Source organism: Corythoichthys intestinalis, chromosome 5 (assembly GCF_030265065.1).
Source record: "Corythoichthys intestinalis isolate RoL2023-P3 chromosome 5, ASM3026506v1, whole genome shotgun sequence".
NCBI lineage: Eukaryota > Metazoa > Chordata > Actinopteri > Syngnathiformes > Syngnathidae > Corythoichthys > Corythoichthys intestinalis.
The window spans coordinates 59,298,322-59,322,725 of record NC_080399.1 but is presented as its reverse complement, the minus strand read 5'-3'; the positions used below and the strand labels follow the sequence as shown (position 1 = coordinate 59,322,725).

At 38.0% G+C, this 24,404-nt stretch overlaps 1 protein-coding gene across 6 annotated transcripts in view; it reads right to left on the bottom strand.

Moving 5' to 3' along the window:
* Window positions 1–24,404, bottom strand: part of ppp6r3 (protein phosphatase 6, regulatory subunit 3) — a 94,555-nt gene that overhangs the window by 41,239 nt on the left and 28,912 nt on the right. For all 6 annotated transcript variants that reach the window (XM_057835737.1, XM_057835733.1, XM_057835734.1 and 3 more), the window contains exons 9-13: window positions 20,661–20,787; window positions 20,311–20,463; window positions 10,903–11,052; window positions 5,296–5,360; window positions 4,728–4,843 (exon numbers count right to left, since the gene is read on the bottom strand). In XM_057835737.1, coding sequence (XP_057691720.1) covers window positions 4,728–4,843; window positions 5,296–5,360; window positions 10,903–11,052; window positions 20,311–20,463; window positions 20,661–20,787 — 611 coding nt within the window. The remainder of the gene's footprint in view (window positions 1–4,727; window positions 4,844–5,295; window positions 5,361–10,902; window positions 11,053–20,310; window positions 20,464–20,660; window positions 20,788–24,404) is intronic.

Genomic DNA, 24,404 nt, shown 5'->3' with positions numbered 1-24,404 from the left:
GCCATGCTTTGTGTCAAAATGGGATTTCAGGGGCCATTAAAATTAGAGGTGGCGCCATTGCCCCTGTGGCCCCACCTCTAAAACCACCACTGTCTACATCATAATTTGTTTTATGATGCTAAGTTAAACTGATAATGTAATGTGGACATGTTAGGTGTCCTTGAAAGATGAAAATGAATTGAATCGTTGTTATTCATAACTATCAGGCCAAAAATATACTGATCAGGCCTTTTTCAGATCTAAATGTGGCCTGCGAGCTATAATCAGTTTGAAGTACAATTTCCTGCTGATCAAGCATTGACATATATGGACTTTTGATATCGAGCTAAGCGTAAGGTGCCAAATATACTGCAGGATGCTTTGAGATTATCAGAAACAGAAGTGGTCAAAGCCATGAAAAGGAAAATGGCTCTTTGACAGACAATATTACTTCTCCTTCATATGAACATGTTTACCTTAGGTAAAAAATGCAAGGTGAAGGTGGGTTTATGCCATCATAGACAATCTGCTTGATTTAGAACAATGGTGCTTGCTTAACCTGGGTTCAATCAAACTCCAGTGGTTCAGTGAGTAAATCTAAGGGTTTGGGCAAACGTTTAAAAAAAAAAAAAAAAAAAAAAAAAAAGCATGTAGCGGGCTAAATCTTTGCAAAGCGGCATTTTAGACAAGGTTTTGGACTGGTTTGCCCCCAATTTCCAAGCTTATTCCATTTCTTCTTTTAATAATAGTAATAATACATTTTATTTCTTGGCATCTTTCAGGACACTCAAGGTCACCGTACAGAATAAAAAGCAAAAATACATACAGTGGTACCTCTACATACAAAGTTAAATTGTTCCAGGACCTTCTTTGTAAGTCGAAATGGTCGTATGTCGAGCAGGATTTTCCCATGAAAATACATTATAATTCCATTAATTCGTTCCACAGCCCAAAAACCTAGACTAAATCCTTAATAAATACTGCCGGTACCTTTACAAATAGCAATTACACAGAGCAAAACAAATAAATTATAAATTAAAATCGTAATAATTAGGGTTGTTCCGATCATGTTTTTTTGCTCCCGATCCGATCCCGATCGTTTTAGTTTGAGTATCTGCCGATCCCGATATTTCCTGATCCGATTGCTTTTTTTTTTTGCTCCCTATTCAATTCCAATCATTCCCGATAATTTTTCCCGATCATATACATTTTGGCAATGCATTAAGAAAAAAATTAATAAAACTCGGACGAATATATACATTCAACATACAGTACATTAGTACTGTATTTGTTTATTATGACAATAAATCCTCAAGATTGCATTTACATTATTAACATTCTTTCTGTGAGAGGGATCCACGGATAGAAAGACAGATAGAAGATAGATAGACGGATAAAAGGACAAATGTGACTTTGTATATTGTAACTAAATATTGCCATCTAGTAGATTTTTATGAGCTTTCAGTAAATGATAATTCAGCCATTTAACTTCTGCCCAAATGCATGATGGGAAGTGCAACCATGACTGTGCGTAATGGTACCAATTGATATATCTTCTCAGCGTTGGGAATAGGGTGTTAAGAAAAAGATCAACTACTACCTTTCTTCCCCACATTGCTTTTCACGATATTTCCTGATCATTAAGCGAGGGATTGGAAGGCTTTAGCCAATTAAAAAAAGGCTTCAAAGGCTGCCAAAATTCTCTCTACTTATTTTACGTTGCCTTTTAGTTCTATGTATACGTAATACAGTGCCATTATAGACTGAACGCGACAATGCCTGAGTAGGTAGTGCAGCGGATGCGTTAATTGCGTTAAATATTTTAATATTTTTACCGCCGTTGACGCGATAAATTTGACAGCCCCACTTTAAGCCAAAACTATAGACTCTGGATGAGTGTAAGACATTTTGTCTGTAACGTTAATTACAATTAGATAATGATTTAATAAAAAAAAAAAATATATATATATATATATTAAAAAAGGCATGTTCGATATTTTTTGGCGATTCCGATACTTTGAAAATGACGTGATCAGACCCGATCGATCGGGACGCCGATTGATCGGGACATCTCTAGTAATAATAATATAATAATGATTCATGTAATAGTGTAACGAATCAGGTTCTAATATGGCGGATCTTGCGCGCTGTACGTGAACGCACCGCGTGGCTGACGTGACAGTGAGATAGGTGCGTGAGTAAGAAATTTTACTTTCATTTTTAATGTCCTGTTGTTTTTGGCGCCAACTGCGGGGGACAGTAGGTGTGTTGTGTTGCACTTCTTGCATTTCTTCGTCACAATTGAACTCCAGTAAAAGTAAAAAGTATGGTGTTGTAAAACTACTCTTAAGGCCGAGTTATGCTTCTGCGCAGACCTACGCCATCCATGCAGACCCGATTTACGACTCTCTGCCGTAGTCTAACGTGCACCTCCACAGATTCCTGACTGTCACGTTAACGTGGCGCAAATGGACTGTGATTGGTCCGCTCAGACTGTTGTTTCCGCACGCAAAAATGGACCAAGCCGACGAGAGTATCATATAAGAGGCCCGCAAGTACAACAACCTCTACAATGTTCCGTCAAGACATTACAAAGATTGTCAAATGGCAAGCAATTTGTGGAAGGAGATTGCTGAAAATACGGGGCTAGAGGTCAGCAAACGCATTAAAAAAAATGGACGAACCTCCGAGTCATGAAGCGGTGACCTAGGCGGCCAAAAACTGCCAGTTTTTTTTTTAATCACTTTATGTCGTATTTTTGGTTGGTGCACTTTATCATTTATTTTGTACATACAGTGGGGAGATCAAGTATTTGATCCACTGCCGATTTTGCTGGTTTTCCCACTTGCAAAGCATGTAGAGGTCTGTAATTTGTATCATAAGTTCTCTTCAACTGTGAGGGACAGAATCTAATACAAAAAAACAGAAAATCACGTTGTATGATTTTTAAATAATAAATTTGCATTTAATTGCATGAAATAAGTATTTGATACATCATAAAAATCGAGCTTAATATTTGGTACAGAAACCTTTGTTTGCTATTACAGATACCAAACGTTTCCTGTAGTCCTTGACAAGGTTTGCACACACTGCAGCAGGGATTTTGGCCCACCCCTCCATGCAGATCTTCTCCAGAGCCTTCAGGTTTCGGGGCTGCTGCCGAGCAACACGGACTTTCAGCTCCCTCCATCGATTTTCTATCGCGTTCAGATCTGGTGACTGGCTAGGCCACTCCAGGACCTTAAGATGCTTCTTACGGAGCCACTCTTTAGTTGCCTTGGCTGTGTGCTTTGGGTCGTTGTCATGCTGGAAGACCCAGCCACGACCCATCTTCAGGGCTCTCACTGAAGGAAGGAAGGTTGTCAGCCAAGATCTGGCGATACATAGCCCCATCCATCCTCCCCTCAATACGGTGCAGTCGTCCTGTACCCTTGGCAGAGAAGCAGCCCCAAAAAATGATGTTTCCTTCTCCATGTTTCACGGTTGGGATGGTGTTCTTGGGGTTGTACTCATCCTTCTTTTTCCTCCAAACACGATGAGCCGAGTTTAGACCAAAAAGTTCAATTTTGGTCTCATCTGACCACATGACCTTCTCCCATTGCTCCTCTGGATCATCCAGATGGTCCGTGGCAAACTTCAGACGTGTCTGGACATGCACTGGCTTCAGCAGCAGGATCTTGCGTGCGCTGTAGGATTTTAATCCATGACGGCGTAATGTGTTTCCGATGGTTTTCTTCGAGACTGTGGTTCCAGCTCTCTTCAGGTCATTGACCAGGTCCTGCCGTGTAGTTCTGGGCTGATCCCTCACCTTCCTCATGATCAGTGATGCCCCACGAGGTGAGGTCTTGCATGGAGCCCCAGAACGAGGCAGATTGACCGTCAACTTGAGCTTCTTCCATTTTCTAATAATCGCTCCATCAGTTGTTACCTTCTCACCAAGCTGCTTGCTTATTTTCCTGTAGCCCATCCCAGCCTTGTGCAGGTCTATTACTGTATTTTATCCCTGATGTCCTTACACAGCTCTTTGGTCTTGGCCATTGTGGAGAGGTTGGAGTTTGTTTGTTTGAGCATGTGAACAGGTGTCTCTTATACAGTTCAAACAGGTGCACTTACTTCCGGTAATGAGTGGATAACAGGAGGGGTTCTTAAAAAAGAACTAAGAGCCGAAATTTACTAGTTGGTAATGTATCAAATACTTATTTCATGCAGTTAAATACAAATTTATTATTTAAAAATTATACAATGTGATTTTCTGGATTTATGTATTAGATTCCGTCCCTCACAGTTGAAGAGAACTTATGATACAAATTACAGACCTCTACATGGCTTGCAAGTGGGAAATCCAGCAAAATCGGCAGTGTATCAAATACTTGTTCTCCCCACTGTATGTTTTCTCTGAGTCCGTGACTTTTACACTTAAAGCATATGAAGAATAAAGCACAGGTTTGGTGTCTAAAAAAGTTGTTTTGATGTTTAAATTTCAACAACAGAAAGTTTAAACACTGCATACATCATCACTGATTGAGAGTGCCTCGGTGCTTTTATAATAACATGTTTACATCAAGGCTTCCAATGCAGTTTGGGAAGATCCATAGCCGCCAGAAATCTGCTATGGCTACCCCGCTGGCTGGTTGGAGAACACGGCAAAAAATCGGGCTGGAGGGCTGTCCACAATGCTTTGCAGATCTCAGACAAAATGCTGGACACACTGAGTCCAGTACTGCTTGTATAAAGTAACTTTTACTTACCAGAGATGAGCTGTTGTATCTGCAATCCATTAGGACCTTTATCGCAGTTATGAAGTATTGAATTAGCTATTCTAGTGAGGTGACCCATGTATCCTCGCCGCCGACCACCTTCGACCCTATGTACAAAAAAACAATATTTATCTTACACATAACTTCCAAATTTAAAACCATCCTTTGACCTTTCATGTTATATATTTGGTAGGGTTTTTTGTTTTTTATCTATTGTTATTTAAAGGTGCCCTGGGCCTGAATAAAATAATTATTTTCTTCATAATTTGTGTGTGGGTGATGAAAAGTTAAGAGGACAAATGGGAAAAATCAAACATAATAAAACAAATCTAAAAGTAAAGCAGAAAAAACGCTCAATTTAAAAATGTATTCAGCCAATTCAATATTAAACTGTTTGTAAATGCAATCCAAATAAATGTCTGGCTATCATATACTACACAAGGGAAAAATCAAACATTTGAATCTGATTCAACAGATACCACAGAAACAAAATTATTGACTCAACCAAAAGCATTTTCATTAATGCATGTTGGATGAATAGAATAAAAACAGTACTCACTGCTCCTTTTCATTAGTGTTCCAGGCTTCAACGATTCTCTGTATGAAATGGCATTTTTGAAACAACTGTTGGAGAGAATTACAAAAAAAAAAAAAAAAAAAAAAAGTCAATTTTCAACTGAAAACACTTTTTATTGATGAAACATTAATGAACTACCATACATAATAGATATAATATGGTGTAATGGCCAGTGTTGTATTCGTCAACGACGACGATAATGAAAATATTTTGTCAACAAATACTTTTTTTATGATGACAACGAGACGATAACGAGCTAAAAACGTGTTTTGGGAGACATGCTCTTTAGCCTTCAAAGGGTAATAAATAATGTACTATTTTCCTGCTGAGTGTGCATTGTCATTACCAAGTTTGTGTTGTCCTTGTAGACACTACAATAAGTGCTTCTCTGTCAATGTTCATTTGAAATAGTTGGAAACCATTATTTATTTTGGGACTGGGACTAAATGTTTTTAAATTTTACAGACGAAAACATTTTTAGTAAACGTCGATTAAAGCTAGACGAATTTAGTCTTGAGTTTTCGTCAACAAAAACTAGAAGAAAACACAATTTGAGATGACTAAAATATGACTAAGACAAATAAGTATTATCATCCAAAAGACTAAGAGGAATATTAAAAAGGCAACCAAAAACAACACTGGTAATGGCAATTTGTAAGACTACATTTATGCAAATCCCACAAATAATTTTCCAGAGCCTTTGTATAATTTTCCATTTTCATTCTATACTCAGATACAACTTAAAGGTCCAATTCTGTTATATATATATATATATATATATATATACAGTATATGGCAGAAAACACGCTGGTGGCTTGACATTCCTTCCACTCAGAGACCCCGAATTTGGCCAAATTCCAAAATTGTCCTATATGAATGTGTGATACATCATTGGAAAGCTTAAAATCTCTTTTTTTCTGATGGAAAAATAAATGAGCAGGAGGGCATTTATTGACACCTCAAAAGTAGTTCAAATCAGGTGAGTTGGGACCTTTGAAATGTTCTTTAAGTTTCTCACTTAAAAAAAAAGAAAAAGGTTTTTAACACCCATCCTTGTACATAATAAATAACAAACACTTCAAGGAACATTTTGTAACAGAAACTTTATTTTGTCCATTTCTTATGATGTCCCCACTCATTGTCATTTCATAGTCGTTTGGTGAAAGGAGTAAAGGACAAATCGACTTGTATGAAAAAGAGATGCAACCGTTACCTAAGGGCTGTGCCGTGCTTCTTTGGCATACTCAACCATGCCCTTGGCGTTGCGGAGGTTTTTAACAGCGTGCACGGCTTTTCTGAGGGTGTGGGATAGGAATTTTAATCTGTGCAAAAAAGATTTCGAGGGGAATTTTAGGGGTTAAATTCCAATACCATAATATTTTAATTTTTTGCAAGTGGGCTTTTGAGATAATTTTTCAAGAAAAATTAAATAATGTGAATGCATTGTTGTTTCTTCAATTCATTTAGAAAGTTATTTTTGTTGTTTAAAATTAGTTAAAAGGCTTTTTAGGTTAAAACGTTTAAGTGGATGCATTTCAACTCTTCTGCAGTTATTTCTGCTAACCGCTAGATGTCGGTGCATGCCTGTTTAACTTTTGATGTTACCAATTTTATTCTGCCCAAAAAAACAGTGTTGTAAAAGAGAGAGTGTGGTGTTCAGTGACGTGCGGTAAGGTTCATGGTTGGTGAGGCACTGACTCCTTTAGTGTCAGATTTCCAAATATATAAACCAAAAAGGGTAGCTTATTCAATTGGCTACTGGTTATTTCATATCTCTTGAGCATTCTTCACAAAACACGCGCACACGGTACATATTATCGATACGTAAAAGTAAGAAAATAACATGCATTTGCTCTACACCCTCAATGTGTTGGCCGTCGCAATTCTATAATTCATGCAACATAAATGAGAGTAAAGAGTGGTGTACAAAACCACAGAATTTAATTCTGACCTTTAGTGAAATATTCAGTTGTTTTTAAAACTTTTAATTCTGATACTTTAATCAATTTATTACAGATTGCTAAACAAAAAGTGTGAAAAGAAAAAGAAAGGATATTTTATTTAAGTCCAAAATTTAGTTTTTAAATATTCTATTGTATTTTTCTTAATCTAAGCTCTCTCTCTCTCTCTTTTTTTTTTTTTTTTATTTTTTTTATGAGATTGAAATGAAAACTGTTTGTGGTCTTGCGCCTGTCCTTCACCACAAAAACCGCCGTTACTTTGGAAGAGCATAGGTTTGGTCTCAACTTTCGTAGGGACGATATAACAGCATAACCTGCATGGAGGTAGACTTTTTGCTGGGGACGGGACATTAATAAGACCAAACAGATTGGATGATAATAACTTTTACGTGCATTGGTTCAGATGATACACTGTTCGATTCAAACCTTTGTTTTCAAAAAATACTAAAGAAACATTTTGAAAACTTCCTGAATAAATGTCTGGTTTTTATTAGCAAACATAAACATAATGAAAATAATTCACTTAATAATGGTAGGGTCAATTCTATCCTTACAACATATGGAACTATTGAAAGATCTAAATTCTCTATATAACTGAACATTATATCAAGCAAAAAAGGTAAGGTTGCTTAAAAGTTGGTGGGGACAATTTTAGCATCCTGAGAAGTTGGTAGTGTTATGTCCCTACCGTCCCTATGCAAACCTACGCCCTTTTTGTAAAAGTGCTCCTTATTTTCCTTTACTTTAAAAAATCTCTCCGCCTCAATGGAGAGGATTGCTTCAATTAGATCGTTCTGTGTTCTATTTGACAAGCCAGAAAACACAGTGGATGTGTCCAAATGTCTAGCTAACCTTTCATCTTTCTCAGCAAAACCATGTAATCGTTCTACATATATGCCACGTTTAGAAGAGCTTACACGCTCATCGTTACCACGAAATGTTAACTCCTGTTTAGCTAGGATGCAGGTTGCATTAATGAGGTCTTTCAAACTCTTTCGGTTTTCCTTTACCTTGGGCGTTGTGGCTGCTACCGCTGAGCTTCCGCTGTTTGTCAAAGCCAAATCGATCCTTGAGCTTCCAAAAGTTTTTAAAGCATTCAGGCTTTAAATGTGAGTGGTCGAGCTCTCATGTTTGCTTAGCCTTCGTGGTAGTTTTTTAATGTCACAATATCTCGTGTTAGTCCAGACATTGGCACAAGTTGAGAAGAAAAGGCAGGGAAAGCAGCAAGGGCGATTTTTCGAAGGACAGCCACATAGCCAGTCTTTTCGGGTGTACCACTCCGTTTGAAAACAGCGAGTTATCTTAGACTGTCCCATAGTTTGAAGCAAACCTTTTAGCTCCGGCGTTGGTCTACCTCTGTTAATCAGGTCCACTTTTGACTGAAAGTCCAGTTTTGAGAAATTTTTAAGTTTGGATATATAATCCTCTTCCATTTTGGGGGTCCGATGTAGACGTAGTAAACAATACAAAACGGCTCGCCGCAGTGCACTTGACTCGCCTGGCGCCGCCCATTACCTATTGGCTCACGTACGCCCCCCTTCTGTGCGGCAGCGTATTATCTGCCGCAACCTGTGCCTTTTCACTGCGGTTTTATTTCCCATCAGCAAAACTAAATATGTCGCTAACAAACATTAAACTTTAAGGGTTAAAGACATTAGCCAGACTGTGGAAAATCAGGTCAAATAAAGGTATCTGGAAACATTATAATGGCGACATGCAGATGTACGGCAACCAGCACGCTCCAATTCCATGTATCAACCCAGTTTGTTATGGATTGCGCAATCAGAGGTGAGGCTTTACTCGTTGCTGCCGCACCTCTCGTTTCATTTCGTTATTTGAACAGGAAATGGGCAAATTCAGCGATTTTGACTATAAAAAATGTTTGAAATGAGTCATACATTAAGAGCAATGGACAAATAATAATATAAATTTGATGCTATAATTATTTTTTTTGTCATGATGACAGGTGAGGCTCTGCCTCACCTGCCTCCCCTGACAGCACGTCACTGGTGGTGTTATAGTACTACTGGACAAATAGAGCTGAATAAGAGAAGCAGATGAGTGTGCTCATTGTAATCCTGTTGTAAAATGCGCCATTTAAAGTAAATAGGAACCCAAGAATGATGTCCGGCCATTCTTTTTAGAAGCTACAGCTAAGTTCCCACATGCATGATTGCTTTGACTGAGAATACAAGGCTACATAATGCATACAAGTGAACATACAGTATAAAGGTGCGTAAATAACACTATTTATTGTGTTTACCCTCCAAGTTTACGAACTAGGCTTTATAATTTAATCATCTAATTTATCTAATACATTGATACCATCCTAAAATAAGCAATCCAAATGGCAACACAGAAAGATGATGGATAGCACTCTAGTAATTCAGGTTTGGGTTTGTCGGTCCTGATCCTGACTCTTCTAAGTCAAGGTGTGAGCATGAGCGAGCATAACTAAAGTCGCGCCGATTTTAACGGTTTAATGAATTCGCGTACTTACCTTGTTTCAAACCAAAAACTCTGTGTGGCGTGTATCATCGAGTCTAAATACACAGCTGTGAATGGCCACATGTGAATGGCCGCTTTGTGTTGCTTTCATGGCTAAACATGGTAATATAGCAAGGGACACGACGCTTAGGTCACGGCCAAAAATCAGTGGTCGAGATTTTATTTTTCTAATATTTACACTTTTAAAAGTTTTTTTTTCTTTGGATCGATTATTTACCATCTAAAATATCAGGGAAAATGCGACAGTAAGTAACAAAAAAAAAAAAAAATACAATTAAGCGATAGTTATGCGGTAGATATCCGTAAAATATTTACAGACAATTTTTTTCATTGTGACGAAATTCGTTTAAAAGTTTAAAATAGAGTGAACAATTATTTTAAGTTTTTTTTTTTTTTTTTTTTTAACTAAATATTAGACAACAACATTTCAAACAGTAATTATAGTATAGTGATAGTACAATTACCTTCTTTTTATGGCTGGGTTGAAACAAAAGCGGCTGCGATGTATCCGTAAACAGGGGTCTCCAGGGTAAAACGGACAAATTAAAAATAGGCTGGGGGCATACTGCGCCATGAAATTGTTATGGCAGCATATAGACATTGTTCTATCAAACACAAGTTTTTGGGCTTCAGCAGTTTATTCAAAAGAGGGGTGCAAGAGCAGAAACTGCTTTTTCTGCCTTGTGTGTGTTTTCCGCCATATATATAAAGTCATTATGAATGTTAACATTTTGTTAGTGTTTAATTAATTATGTCCTATTATTTATATAGTTTGCAAGATAATTGACATTAATTTATTTTTTTAGTTTTCAATTGATTGTTCTTACATTGACCACTAGTGGAGCAGCACTCATAAATTTGTTGTATTCACTGCATAGAATGACAATAAAGGCTTTTGATTTGATTGATGCTATTTGATTTATTGGTGTTTAAAAATAGTTTGGTAGCATGTCCTTCTGTCTACTTTTCATACCTGCTGGATATCTTTTATACTAATCCATATCGCTCTCTGTTCACCAAAGTCTCACAATCATCAATAATGATAAGTAATCAACATTTATTAAGGTCACAGTTCTGTTAAACACCTGACAAATTTATGTCAAATATATTGTCATCTTACGTGTCTGACGAGGATGCTCTCTCTGGCATTTTCCTGTTCTGCATCAAGCTGGACGTCAGTGGTGAAAGGAGGCATAACCAAAATCACAGCTGTACAGATTTCCACCTGAATGTGGAGGAAGTTGTTCCAGATGTATCTGAAATACATATCCTATAAAACAACAGTGTTATATTATTACCAATTAAAGTGAAAACTTGATGGTCAAATGTAATCAATTATGGAATGTTGGCCTTCCACTATCCTTCAAATATACAGTATGTATTCCTTTCAAGCCTTTAAAAAAAAATAACGTTTATTGAAGTTAACAATTTGAATTTAAATTTGCCCACATGGGGCTGGAGTAGTTCTCCACCTTCGAAGGGGAATCTAAATGGCTTTAATGCCACTTTAAACTAATTTAATGCTCCTGCCGAACTGCACACAGTTTTACACACACAAACTGTAAGTTGTCCAATAATGACTTTTAAACCGATATCCCGATAATTTTCAACTCTTAAATCCAATACAGTGGTACCTTTACATACAAGTTTAATTCGTTTCAGGACCCGAGTTGTAAATCAAAATGGTCGTATGTCGAGCTGGATTACCCCCGTAAGAATATATTATGATTAGATTAATTCGTTCCACAGCCCAAAAACCTACGCTAAATCCTTAAAAAAACATATCGGAATAACAATATAATAATAATAACAATAATGTAAAGAATCGGGTTCTAATGTGGCGGTTGTGTTTTGCATGCTGTTCCTGAATGTACCGTGTGGCTGACGCAAGACTGAGTGAGCTTTTACTTTCTCTTTTCATGTTCTGTTGTTGCTGGCGTCGGCTACGGCGAACAGTACCCGTGTTGTGTTGCACAAGTTCTGAAATAAGTGATCAAAAACCCTGACGAAGCTGGCGACTTCCTTGCCGATGCTTCAACAATTATGATATTAATGAGAGTCGTCCTCGAGATCATATTAGACGTATTCCACCTGTATTGTCGAGCCAGTTCACTGGCGCGCACACCACGCTCATATTTTTCTATCATTTCCTTCTTAATCTCAATGGTAAACATCACCTTTTTCCTTTTTTTCCACCACCTTAACTAACCTTCTTGGGACCCTTGTTGATTTCTCTCACAAGAAAAATTTGCCGTGTGTCCGGCTTGCGGGAAACAATGAAATTGCAACGGTCATAAATCGTCGTATTTTGAGCACACAGTGGTATGAAAAAGTATCTGAAACTTTTAGAATTTGTCACATTTCTGCATAAAATCACCATCAAATATGATCTGATCTTTGTCGAAATTACACAAATGAAAAAAAAAAGTGTGCTTTAACTAAGACCACTCAAACATTTATTGTTTTTCATATTTTAATGTGGATAGTATGCAAACAATGACAGAAGGGGGAAAAATAAGTACGTGAACCATCACATTTAATATTTTGTGGCATCCCCTTTGGCAGCAATTAACGTCAACCAGACGCTTTTTGTAGCTGCAGATCAGTCTGGCACATCGATCAGGACTAATCTTGGTCCATTCTTCTCTACAAAACTGCTGTAGTTCAGTCAGATTCCGGGGATGTCTGGCATGAATCGCTGTCTTTAGGTCATGCCACAGCATCTCAATGGGGTTCAAGTCTGGACTTTGACTTGTGCCACTCCAGAACGTGTATTTTGTTCTTCTATAAACCAATCTAAAGTTAATTTACGTTTCGGATCATTGTCTTGTCACAGCACCCATCCTCTTTTTAGCTTCAACAGTCTGACAGATGGCCTCAGGTTTTCCTGCAAAACATCCTGATAAACTCTTGAATTCATTCTTCCATTAATGATTGCAAGTTGTCCAGGCCCTGAGGCAGCAAAACATCACACCCAAATCATGATGCTCCGTCCACCATGCTTCACTGTGGGGATGAGGTGTTGATCTTGGTGAGCTGTTCCATTTTTTCACCACACATGATGTTGTGTGTTACTCCCAAACAATTCTTCTCAAAGTTTGGTTTCATCAGTCCACAAAATATTTTGCCAAAACTTCTGTGGAGTGTACAAGTGCCTTTTTGCGAACATTAAATGAGCAACAATGTCTTTTTTCAGACAGCATTGGCTTCCTCCGTGGTGTCCTCCCATGGCCATAGTTTTACATATAGTTGTTGTGTGCACAAAGATATTGGACTGTGCCAGTGATTTCTTTAAGTCTTTACCAGACACGCTTGGGTTCTTTTTTTACCGCTCCGAGTATTCTGCGCTGAACTCTCGGCGTCATCTTTGGTGGACAGACACTCCTTGGGAGAGAAGCCACAGTGCCAAACTCTTCATTTGTAGACAACTTCTCTGACTGTCGATTGATGAACATCCAGACATTTAGTTTTGTAGCTTTTCCCAGCTTGAAACAAATCAACAATCCTTGATCGCAGGTCTTCAGACAGCTCTTTTGACTGAGCCATGATGCACATCAGACAATGCTTCTCATCCAGACAATTCTTACCAGGTGTCTATTTTATAGTGGGCAGGGCCGCTTTAAACCACTCATCAGTGATTGAGCACACACCTGACTTAGATTGTTTGGTAAAAATTCGTTTCAATTGCTCTTTAAGTCTCCTTAGACGGAGGGCTCACTTACTTATTTTACCCCCTTCTGTCCTTGTTTGCATACTATCCTCATTAAAATATGAAAACCTATAAATGTTTGGGTGGTTTTAGTTAAAGCAGACACTGTTTTTACATTTGTGTGTTTTTGACCAAGATCAGATCACACTTGATGGTGATTTTATACAGAAATAAGAGAAATTCCAAAAGGTTCAGATACTTTTTCATACCATTGTATGTCGAGAGAAACGACGAGTCAAATTTTACGTCATATTTCAATTGATCCTATGTCGAGGTACCACTGTACTGATATCAAACCGATACAGATATATGCGGTCGTGGACTTAAAACATATTATGGCTAATTGTACTGTGATGCCCCACATGATACTTTAAAATTGATACATGAAAAACTTCAATATTTTCCATTCTGTGAAAAATAAGAGAACACTTCAACTGAAGTTTTGGAAAAAGTGCCGAAATGTCACCACTATTTTGTTGTAGAAATCAAAATGGTGCATACATCCGTTTTTTTGATCAAGTGCAAGAGCAAAGTGCCAATTAGGCACTGCCATATCACATATGGCTCACAGTGTGCTTCTGGCTAAAAATGACAACAAAGTGCACACAGTGAATGAGGCATGTAATGTAAGCAACTTAGTTTGGAGACAGCTACCCTAACTTTTGGACTATAAGCCGCTACTTTTGTCCCTCATTTTGAATCCTGCAGTTTATAGTCCAGTGTGGCTTATTTGTTGATTTATTTGGGTTAACAGGTAACACTTTATTTAACAGCGGCATCATAAGACTGTCATAAAAACATCATAATTATGACATGACACTAACATGGGCATTACTGAATGCTTATAACAGATATCAATATGTGTCATGTGGCATACAGTGCTGCTCAAAAGTTTGTGAACCCCCTCAACATTTTGGAATTTTCTATTATTTCAACCTGATTTCCTAATCAATCAATTCAGTAGTTTTTTTTTGTTTTTTTAACAGTTGTGTTGTCGAGACTAAATTAAAAAGAGTTTTCATCAACTGATGTAGGTGCAAAATTGAACTGTTTGGTCACAACCAAAACCGCCATGTCTGGCGAAAAGTCAACACTGCATACCACCAAAAGAACCTTCTCCCAACAGTGAAGCATGGAGGTGGGAATGTCAAGATCTGGGCTTGCTTTTCATCCTCAGGACCTGGACAACTCCACATAGTCCAGGGAATCATGAATTCTGAGGAATATTGTCAAATCCTAGAACATAACCTGACGCCATCTGTTTTGAAGTTAAAGCTTGGCAGAAGGTGGATCATGCAACATGATAATGATCCAAAGCATTCCAGCAATACAACCAAGGAATGGCTGAAAAAGAAGAAGATTCGTGTTCTGGACTGGCCCAGTCAAAGTCCTGACCTAAATCCCATTGAAATGCTGTGGCGGGACCTGAAGCGAGCAGTTCATGCCAGACGCCCATCAAACCTCTCTCAACTGACTGCGTTCTGCAAGGAAGAATGGGCAAAAATCCCCCAAAGTAGATGTGAGAGGCTGATTAGTCACTACAGAAACCGTTTGGTTGAGGTAATCTCTGCAAAAGGAGGCGCAATATCCTATTAACTGAAGGGGTTCACATACTTTTGCACACATGATATCTGAGTTTTTCTTAAATCAACCACTTTTGTTAAATAAAGAATGACAATATAACTATTTCTTTTGTTTCAGTCCATTATTTGGAATGTCAGTATTGTGGATTTGGGTATAACTTAACATTTAATAAGGTTATTTTAGTTTTTTTTACAAAAAATCTGACCATCGCTGTGGGGTTCACAAACTTTCGAGCAGCACTGTATTATGTCACTAAATCCATTTATGTCCAGCTTAGATCTTTTACGTCCATTCAAAAGTGAGATAATTTGCTGGATGACATTAACCGACATCTATTATAAGCATTCATTAATGCATATGACAGTGTCATGTAATAATTATGACTGTCTTCTGACATCTTTTAGCACCACTATCCAAGAAAAAGTTACCAAATACCATAACTAGCAATTAATGTAACAACTGGAACAGTAACTGAAGAAATAATTAGCACAGAACATGACTGTTATTTACATCTGTAGCACCGCCATACATGCTAGGAGGAATATTGGATGACAACAGTGTTGAGAGCAGGTGGCAGCAGAGGTTGACTGTCTACCCCAAGGAAGCAGTGATGGCCAAATGAAGCTTTTAGTGACAATAAGGCTTTGCAGCCAATTGGTTCAAAGCTTAATGGTGGTTCATTTGGTCTCATGACAGTCTTATGGTGCCATTGTCAAATGAAGTGTTACCAGTTAATATCTTTTGGTGTAAATATCCCATAATACAATGAGGACAACTGCGGCTTATAGTCCAGTGTGGCTTATCTATGAACAAATGCCGTTTTCATGTCAAATTTGGTGGCTGGCGGCTTATAGTCAGGTGCGCCTTATAGTCCAGAAATTACGGTAATAATAGTCGGTTAAGCATAACTGCTGTACCAAGCTGTGCCCAGCCCTTATACAAAGGCAAACGGCTTCTACATTCACTGTAAAGGCAACATGCATATTGGCCCAAAACCGATCATGAAAAACATGTCATTATGATCCGATATCATTTTAAAATGAGTTTATCAGCCGATGTTTCCGGGGAGCCAATATCCCGTAATGATCTTATCTTATGTTCTCTTATCCCAGCTACACAATAATATCAGACAACTCTAAAAAATAATGTTTAAAAAATTTTTAAATGCTTCAAACATATATTTTTACTTTTTAATGCTTTTTAAGGCCTGAAGTTTGACAAAATCCATTTAATGACTTTTAATGCTTTTTAATGACCCGCATAAACACAGATCTAAAAAACTATAAGACTACGAGAATATATTATGAAATTTAAAAAAAATATATGAGATTAAAGTTGCAATGTTACGAGAATTAAGTTGGACATTGGAATACTACGAGAAAAAAAGTCACAACTATACGAGTTAAAAGTCAATGTTGCAAGAATAAATTGTAATATTAAGAGATTAGAGTTGCAATACCACGAGAATTAAGTCATTGATTGTAATACTTCCGAGGAAAACAAGTCGCAATATTACGAGATAAAAGTCGCAATATTACGAGATAAAAGTCGTAATATTACGAGAATATGACTTTATTCTCCTAGTCACCGAATGAATTAATTAGACAATTGGGTCTGAGTTTCTTGGACCCACTTCCTTAAAGGGATCCTCGATCTTAAAGACATGTAGGCTCTAATAAACCACAATTGTTCTCTTATACTAAAATATTTTGTTAGAAACACTTAAAACGTTAAATCAATGGCAATATTTTATAATATTTAATATATATAATAATATACATTATTGTAAAGAACATGTACAGTACACTCTATTTTTCAATGTGTCCTCCCTTAAGTGTCACAACAGCCTCCAGGCGCCTGCGGAACGCTTCTTTATGTAGGATGCTGTCATCTTTTCCCAAGATCTAACAATGGACCTCTCCAAGGCTGCCACAGAAGTTTGTGGCTTCTTACAGGCACTGTCCTCCACAGTTGCCCATATGCTATAATCCAGGGGATTGAGATCTGGACTCTGGGGTGGCCACATATCACCTTGTCAATTAACTTTTTGGTCCGCACAGATCGGCACTTCCAGACCCAGGTTTTCGTGAGGCTGTTCCAATATCTTTCAGCTTCTTTTTAACTTTGTAGACTGCACATCTGGATATTCTCAGATTTGCTGCAATCTCAGTAGGTGTCAGACCGGCACGCAGCAATTCAGGTACAGCTAAAGTTTTCTTCATTTTCAGCAGAAGCACAGGAATTGTCGAGACGAGAGATTACCAGCTGCATTGAGTGACCTTAATGAATCACTTAAGCATGACAACCTATTTAGATATGTTTCAATGGCTTTTAAAGAAGCAGTCAACTGATTGAAAACTTTTTTTGGGGTCAACCTGTATGTATCTCTTTCCAATGCTAAATCTGAATAAATACATTGGGCACAAAAAACACACAAAAAAAAAAAATTAAAATGGGGGGGTGGGCTACTTCGCGGTTTTTCACTTATCACGGCGGGTTCTGGTCCCCATTAACCGCGAAAAACAAGGGATGACTGTACACTGTGGTGATCTAAAGTCTTTCCAAACAGCTATTTAAGTCATCTTGTGAAAATATCTTGAAAAAAATATATATAAATTTTTTTTAATATCGCAATATATCGCAAACCCAAAAAAAATCGCAGCAATAGTTTTTCCCAATATCGTTCAGGCCTAATAGGAAGTGATGTGAGTCTCCACAGATTTCAGATTGACAAGAAGAGGAGAAAGGTTTGGGAAGGGTTAGTAGACTGACAAAACTTCCCAAAGACCCAAGACTTTGTTCTCGCCATTTTTCTCCTACCACGTTCGAGGCTTTTAGTCGACGAGAACTTATGAAAGAGCTCACCGGAGCGGCTGGACATAGTGAAGACTAAAATCAAATGCTGTTCCAACTATTTTCCCTCACAAGAAGCCTCAACGCGCTCGGATAGCGAGTGAAATGCGCAATAACGCGCCAAAGACAAGAAACTTTGTCCACTCTCTTAAGCAGGCAAGCCGCTCCTGTCGCTACAGCGGTAGGCGAACCTTGGGTGTACCGCTAGAAAACTAATAATTCACCTATACTCTCAGTTCATCAGGCAGTAAGTGTGTCTGTGCAGTACTATGAGTGATGCTGCCACTCAAACTGATCCAGACACGTCCGATGCAGCGGTACAGTGGCCAGCTGATGCACAGCGAGCACTTAATATGGACCACCCTTACGTAGCTAAACGTGAGTGGGATGTACAAGACATGGAGGACACTTGTTCCCATCAGATGACAAATTTAATGAGGACAGTCAGCCAACACACAATCCCAATCCTGACCATCACACATGTGCTTCCATAGTTTTACTACCTACAGTGAGAGTTTCTAATGTCAATAGTCATGAAAATAAAAATGCACAAATGACACGTTGTGTTCAAACCTTTGGCCCGACTGTATGTAAAGCACACGACAGCTCTGGATGCTAACAATCTACATAGTTATATTGGAATAAGTTTGATCACGCAACAGCTCACACCTTGATGATCTGCTAACACTGGCGTGCACTCTTGCTCCGTTGTCATTGAGACGCTCTTGCTGCAAGTACACCAGTTTTGCCCAATTATTGTCTCATCAGGTATTTGCTGCTCTGCATTTTGCCTTTGCTGCTCGTCTTGTGAACGACCGACAGTGCTGTCATGCTCTTCACTTTTCCGTTGTGGTTCAAGTTGGAAGGGCAAAACCGACGACATGCTGGAAGTTCGGCAGTGGGCCATGTAACGTCACCGCACTGCGACATCAAGTAGAATGGCGACCTATCAGTTGAAATAATTTTACAAAAACGAAAACATTAAGAGAGGTTTTAATTAGGGCTGTCAAATGATTAAAATTTTTAATCGAGTTAATTACAGCTTAAAAATTAATTAATCGTAATTAATCACAATTAATCGCAATTCAAACCATCTATAAAATATGCCATATTTTTCTGTAAATTATATATATATTCTATAAAATAAATTGTTGGAATGGAAAGATAAGACACAAGATGGATATATACATTCAACATACGGTACATAAGGAGTGTAGTAGGCATTTCACTCTACTGTCATTTAAATTTGTCTATGCTGTCCTCACTCCGAAGCGTCTGCTTTTTCCAAAGCTAGACAGCTAGTGAACGACGCCTTAATAATCAGACTTCTTCCTTTTTCATCTGATTTATTAACAAAATGGCCTCAAACCATTGTCCTCTTTAGACTGTCGTAAAACTACAAAAAAAAGTACACAAGCATTGCATTAGCAACAACGTTAGCTTAGCACGCTATACAGGTTCACTAAACATAAACGAAAAGCGTCTCATACAAAAAATATAACATTTCGCTTACTAACATAATATGTATATTCTTTATACCAACCATACTAAGGGACAAATCTTGTCCAAGGATCATATAAGCACAACATTACAACGTAGTCGTCAGCCCGAGACGTCGTGCAGCCATATTGAACTGGCAAGAAAACAATAAACCATGTCGCAAAGCGACCACAAGAGTTCGCTGTTAGACAGCACAAAAAGCCTTGCTGTAAAACTTACCAAAAGGCAGAATACTGTCTGAGCGGGACATGTGCGTTAATTGCGTCAAATATTTTAACGTGATTAATTTAAAAAATTAATTACCGCCCGTTAACGCGATAATTTTGACAGCCCTAGTTTTAATATCAAATTATAACTCATACTAACATTTATCTTTTAAGAATTACATGTCTTTAAGATCGAGGATACCTTTAACAACGGTCTCTGGGACGCATAACTGGTAGATGGCTGTTTCGGAGGCGGAGTTTCTGAAAGGTCTATTGGTTTTACACCAATGCCTTTGTACATCAAAGTACTGCATTTGTCATTTTTTTCTTCAGATTTTAAAATTGTAATTGTGTTGTCTTTTTTACAGGTGTTTATTTTTAGTTTTACTGTCTCATTTATGGGTTTTATGAATGATGAATGTGTGTCTTGAGTACTTCACTGGAACAGCCTTATACAGTTATTAAAGTCATTAAGCACAACCAGAATGCAAAAGGCGCACTGTCAATTTTTGAAAAACAAAAAGAATTTTAAGTGCACCATGTAGCCTGAAAAATACAGAAATAGTATTGCTACTAATATTTTGTTTGTTTGCTTTTATTCATATATGACACTTTTTGAGCTGCAGTTTGATTTTAAAAGTGGTCTGTAAAGTTTAGTAGAAACTGTAATACTCACAAGTATTATTCCCAGGGTGTTGAGGTGAATGAGCTCTTTACTGATACAGGGAGTGTTGGTTTGCAACAGACTGACCACTAGTCGGACCACATGGAGCCTTGTGTTACCCACAGGAGGATCGAGTACCCCCCATGTTGTCTTCATCATGTCGTTCTGTTTGGGACAATATTGGTATTTAGTAAAAAAAACATGTATAAAAACCATGTTTTTGTTTTGTTTTTGTTTTTTTAAACGGCAGTGCCAAAAAAAAAAAAAAAAAAAAAAAAAAAAAAACAAGTCTTTGAACAGGATCATGACTAACTAATTAACTAATGACTAACTACGTCAAATACCGCTGTGTTGGAATTTACCTTTGGGGGATCCAGCAGAAGTTGATGAAAATCTTTTAGTCGTGGTCTCACAGCCTCCAAGATGCTTTGATTGACAGAGAATGAAGGGTTGGACATTCTTGGGGAGCATTCCATATGGCCTTCAAACCTTGAAGACAAAACACCAATAACATTCTCAGTGAAGCTGGGTAAAATTTTAAGTTAAAAGTTTTTTTTCCAGAATGATGTCGAACATGTTAGTATAAAGCTCAGTATCAATGTACATAGTAGGGCTGGGCGATATGGCCTTAAGTATGTATCACGATAAATTGAGCAGATTTACCTCGATAACGATAAATGACGATAAATTCGCCCAAGCAAACTGTTATATAATTTGAAAATTTGAATCAATGCATGGAATACAAATTAACAGTTTCTCGTTAAATTTATTTACCAGCTTTCAATTTAACAATTGCACATGCAGTCTAAACATTAAGTATTAAAAAAAATCTTGTAAACAATAAGAATTCTTGTGTGAACATTTATAACAGCTTGTATGACTTGAAAAATATCATCACTTGAATTTCATTAAATTCATTCCGCATTGTTATACACTAGATAGTGGCATACGTTTAGATATTTAGAATAGGTACAAATACGACACATCCGCCCGCCCCCCAGAAATTATACTTAATTAAAAAATAAAATGTTTCACAAACCTTTCCTTTCTTTTATTCGGCTCAATTATTTACATCTTATGATTTTGGAAATCCTTACAGTATGCAATAAATAATATTCCTGTTCCCAAGCACTGTGCTTGCTGTACTGTTATTTTTACAAAAAATAAACAATACATAGTTACTCCCCGTCATCTAGGACGAGCCACTTACAAGACTAGCACTGTCGTGTATTACAAATACTGCTTTGAACACATCTTCACAGACAAAAGCAATGACACAGGCTTAAAGAGGTCAACTTTAATTGTGTAAATCACACTTAATGACGACGCGATCTCCTGGTTGAAATAGACGACATCCACTTAATTCTATTGAAGATATGTAATGCTGAGGCAATTTGTCAATTTTACTTTTAAAAAGAAACATGCACTGTTTATCCAGTAGATGGGGCTCTTACAGTGTGTCAAACAGTGATTCAATTTAGGGCAATTGTCTTAAAAGTGGTTCATTGTTTCAGAAAGCCTCGGTTTTTCCATCCCTATCTGGAACCCGTCAAGAGTTTACTTAATGTCGGGTGAAAGTTTGGCGAAGCTAACTTAAGCCCGACTTCATCCCGTTTACTTGTAGCGTTAGCCGCTAGCGTTAGCTGCTAGCGTTAGCCTACCGGGCTTCTGTTTGATTGGCTTCCTGAAAACCATGTGACTCCAAACGTAAGCACACTGTCTGCTTTCTTAAAGGGGAATGAACATAGCCGAACAACACAGAGTCAAAGCGGGATGAAAAGACTATATTTTCTTCTTTTATTAAATTACCGAATTTACCGACATGGTCAAAATTACATCGGTCATCGTGAAGAATTTCGGTAACGGTAAATTTTCGGTTTACCGCCCTGCTCTAGTACATAGCTTGTTTAGATACTTGTATATATATTTTTTTGTCATAGGCAGGGTTCGTATACAAGCAATACTTTCCCCAAATGTTTCACTTAATTTCAAAGACCAAATACCATATCTCTTAAGGTACATTAACGCAAAAAAGCAACAACAGAAAATTAATTCAAATATTTTATAGGGATGTCCCGATAGCATATTTTTGCACCTGAGTCAACTGATTTTGAGAGTCCCGATCCGATTCCAGATTTATTTTATTTATTTATTTTTTAAATAAAAGTTCCAAGTACAGAACTGTTTGTAGTATTTCCTCTTACGCTTTTTCCGGGAGTGCTGCAGAGTTTATAACGTATATATTTTTGTTTCTTTTGGCAATATTTTGTTACTTTTTAGCCCTTAATTTTTTTTTTTAATTAATCATTTTCACTTGATTCCAATCCCTCTGAGAAATGGCCTGATCGGCCCGATTTCTTATCGCGTGGTCGGATAGAGGACATCCCTATTATATATCCAGTATATACTAGTACATACATTTGAGATATTGCGTCCTTTCCATTTTATCTATATGTGACGACCGTCAATCCTCCCCGTGTTTTATTCCAACACATTGTCGAGGACAGCAAGGTGGCCGATGGCTAGAAATCCGCTAGCGCTATGGTGCCAAGCAAGCTTAATTGCCATCTCCAAACCAAACACCCGTCGCCTCAAAATAAGTCAAGGAGAAACAGGCAACTTTTTTGAGTAAAAATACAAAGGTTAATAAGTAATAAGCCCTCAAAGCCAGTTACCTTGTTGCTGAACTTTCTGCTAAATCCAAAACGTCCCACACTGTGGCAGGGCCATTTATACTACCTGCCTGTAAAGCCATTGTCAGCGAGATGCTCGGCCCTGATGCGGTTAGACATTGCAAAAGTCCCCCTGTCTGATAATTCTGAGCTTTTCAAGCCTAACTGCTATAAAAAATAAAAACAGAGACTGAGAGTTGTTGACGAAGATTCCTGCAGGGATATTGGCTTTGTGTTCATCTAAACAGGCTCAAGTTTAACACGACCTAAGTATACAGTGCCTTGCAAAAGTATTGGCCCCCTTGAACCTTGCAACCTTTCGCCACATTTCAGGCTTCAAACATAAAGATATAAAATTTTAATTTTTTGCCAAGAATCAACAACAAGTGGGACACAATCGTGAAGTGGAACAACATTTATTGGATAATTTAAACTTTTTTAACAAATAAAAAACTGAAAAGTGGGGCGTGCAAAATTATTCGGCCCCCTTGCGTTAATACTTTGTAGCGCCACCTTTTGCTCCAATTACAGCTGCAAGTCGCTTGGGGTATGTTTCTATCAGTTTTGCACATCGAGAGACTGACATTCTTGCCCATTCTTCCTTGCAAAACAGCTCGAGCTCAGTGAGGTTGGATGGAGAGTGTTTGTGAACAGCAGTCTTCAGCTCTTTCCACAGATTCTCGATTGGATTCAGGTCTGGACTTTGACTTGGCCATTTTAACACCTGGATACGTTTATTTTTTAACCATTCCATTGTAGATTTGGCTTTATGTTTTGGATCATTGTCCTGTTGGAAGATAAATCTCCGTCCCAGTCTCAGGTCTTGTGCAGATACCAACAGGTTTTCTTCCAGAATGTTCCTGTATTTGGCTGCATCCATCTTCCCGTCAATTTTAACCATCTTCCCTGTCCCTGCTGAAGAAAAGCAGGCCCAAACCATGATGCTGCCACCACCATTTTTGACAGTGGGGATGGTGTGTTCAGGGTGATGAGCTGTGTTGCTTTTACGCCAAACATATCGTTTTGCATTGTGGCCAAAAAGTTCAATTTTGGTTTCATCTGACCAGAGCACCCTCTTCCACATGTTTGGTGTGTCTCCCAGGTGGCTTGTGGCAAACTTTAAACGAGACTTTTTATGGATATCTTTGAGAAATGGCTTTCTTCTTGCCACTCTTCCATAAAGGCCATATTTGTGCAGTGTACGACAGATTGTTGTCCTATGGACAGACTCTCCCACCTCAGCTGTAGATCTCTGCAGTTCATCCAGAGTGATCATGGGCCTCTTGGCTGCATCTCTGATCAGTTTTCTCCTTGTTTGAGAAGAACTTTTGGAAGGACGGCCGGGTCTTGGTAGATTTGCAGTGGTCTGATGCTCCTTCCATTTCAATATGATGGCTTGCACAGTGCTCCTTGAGATGTTTAAAGCTTTGGGAA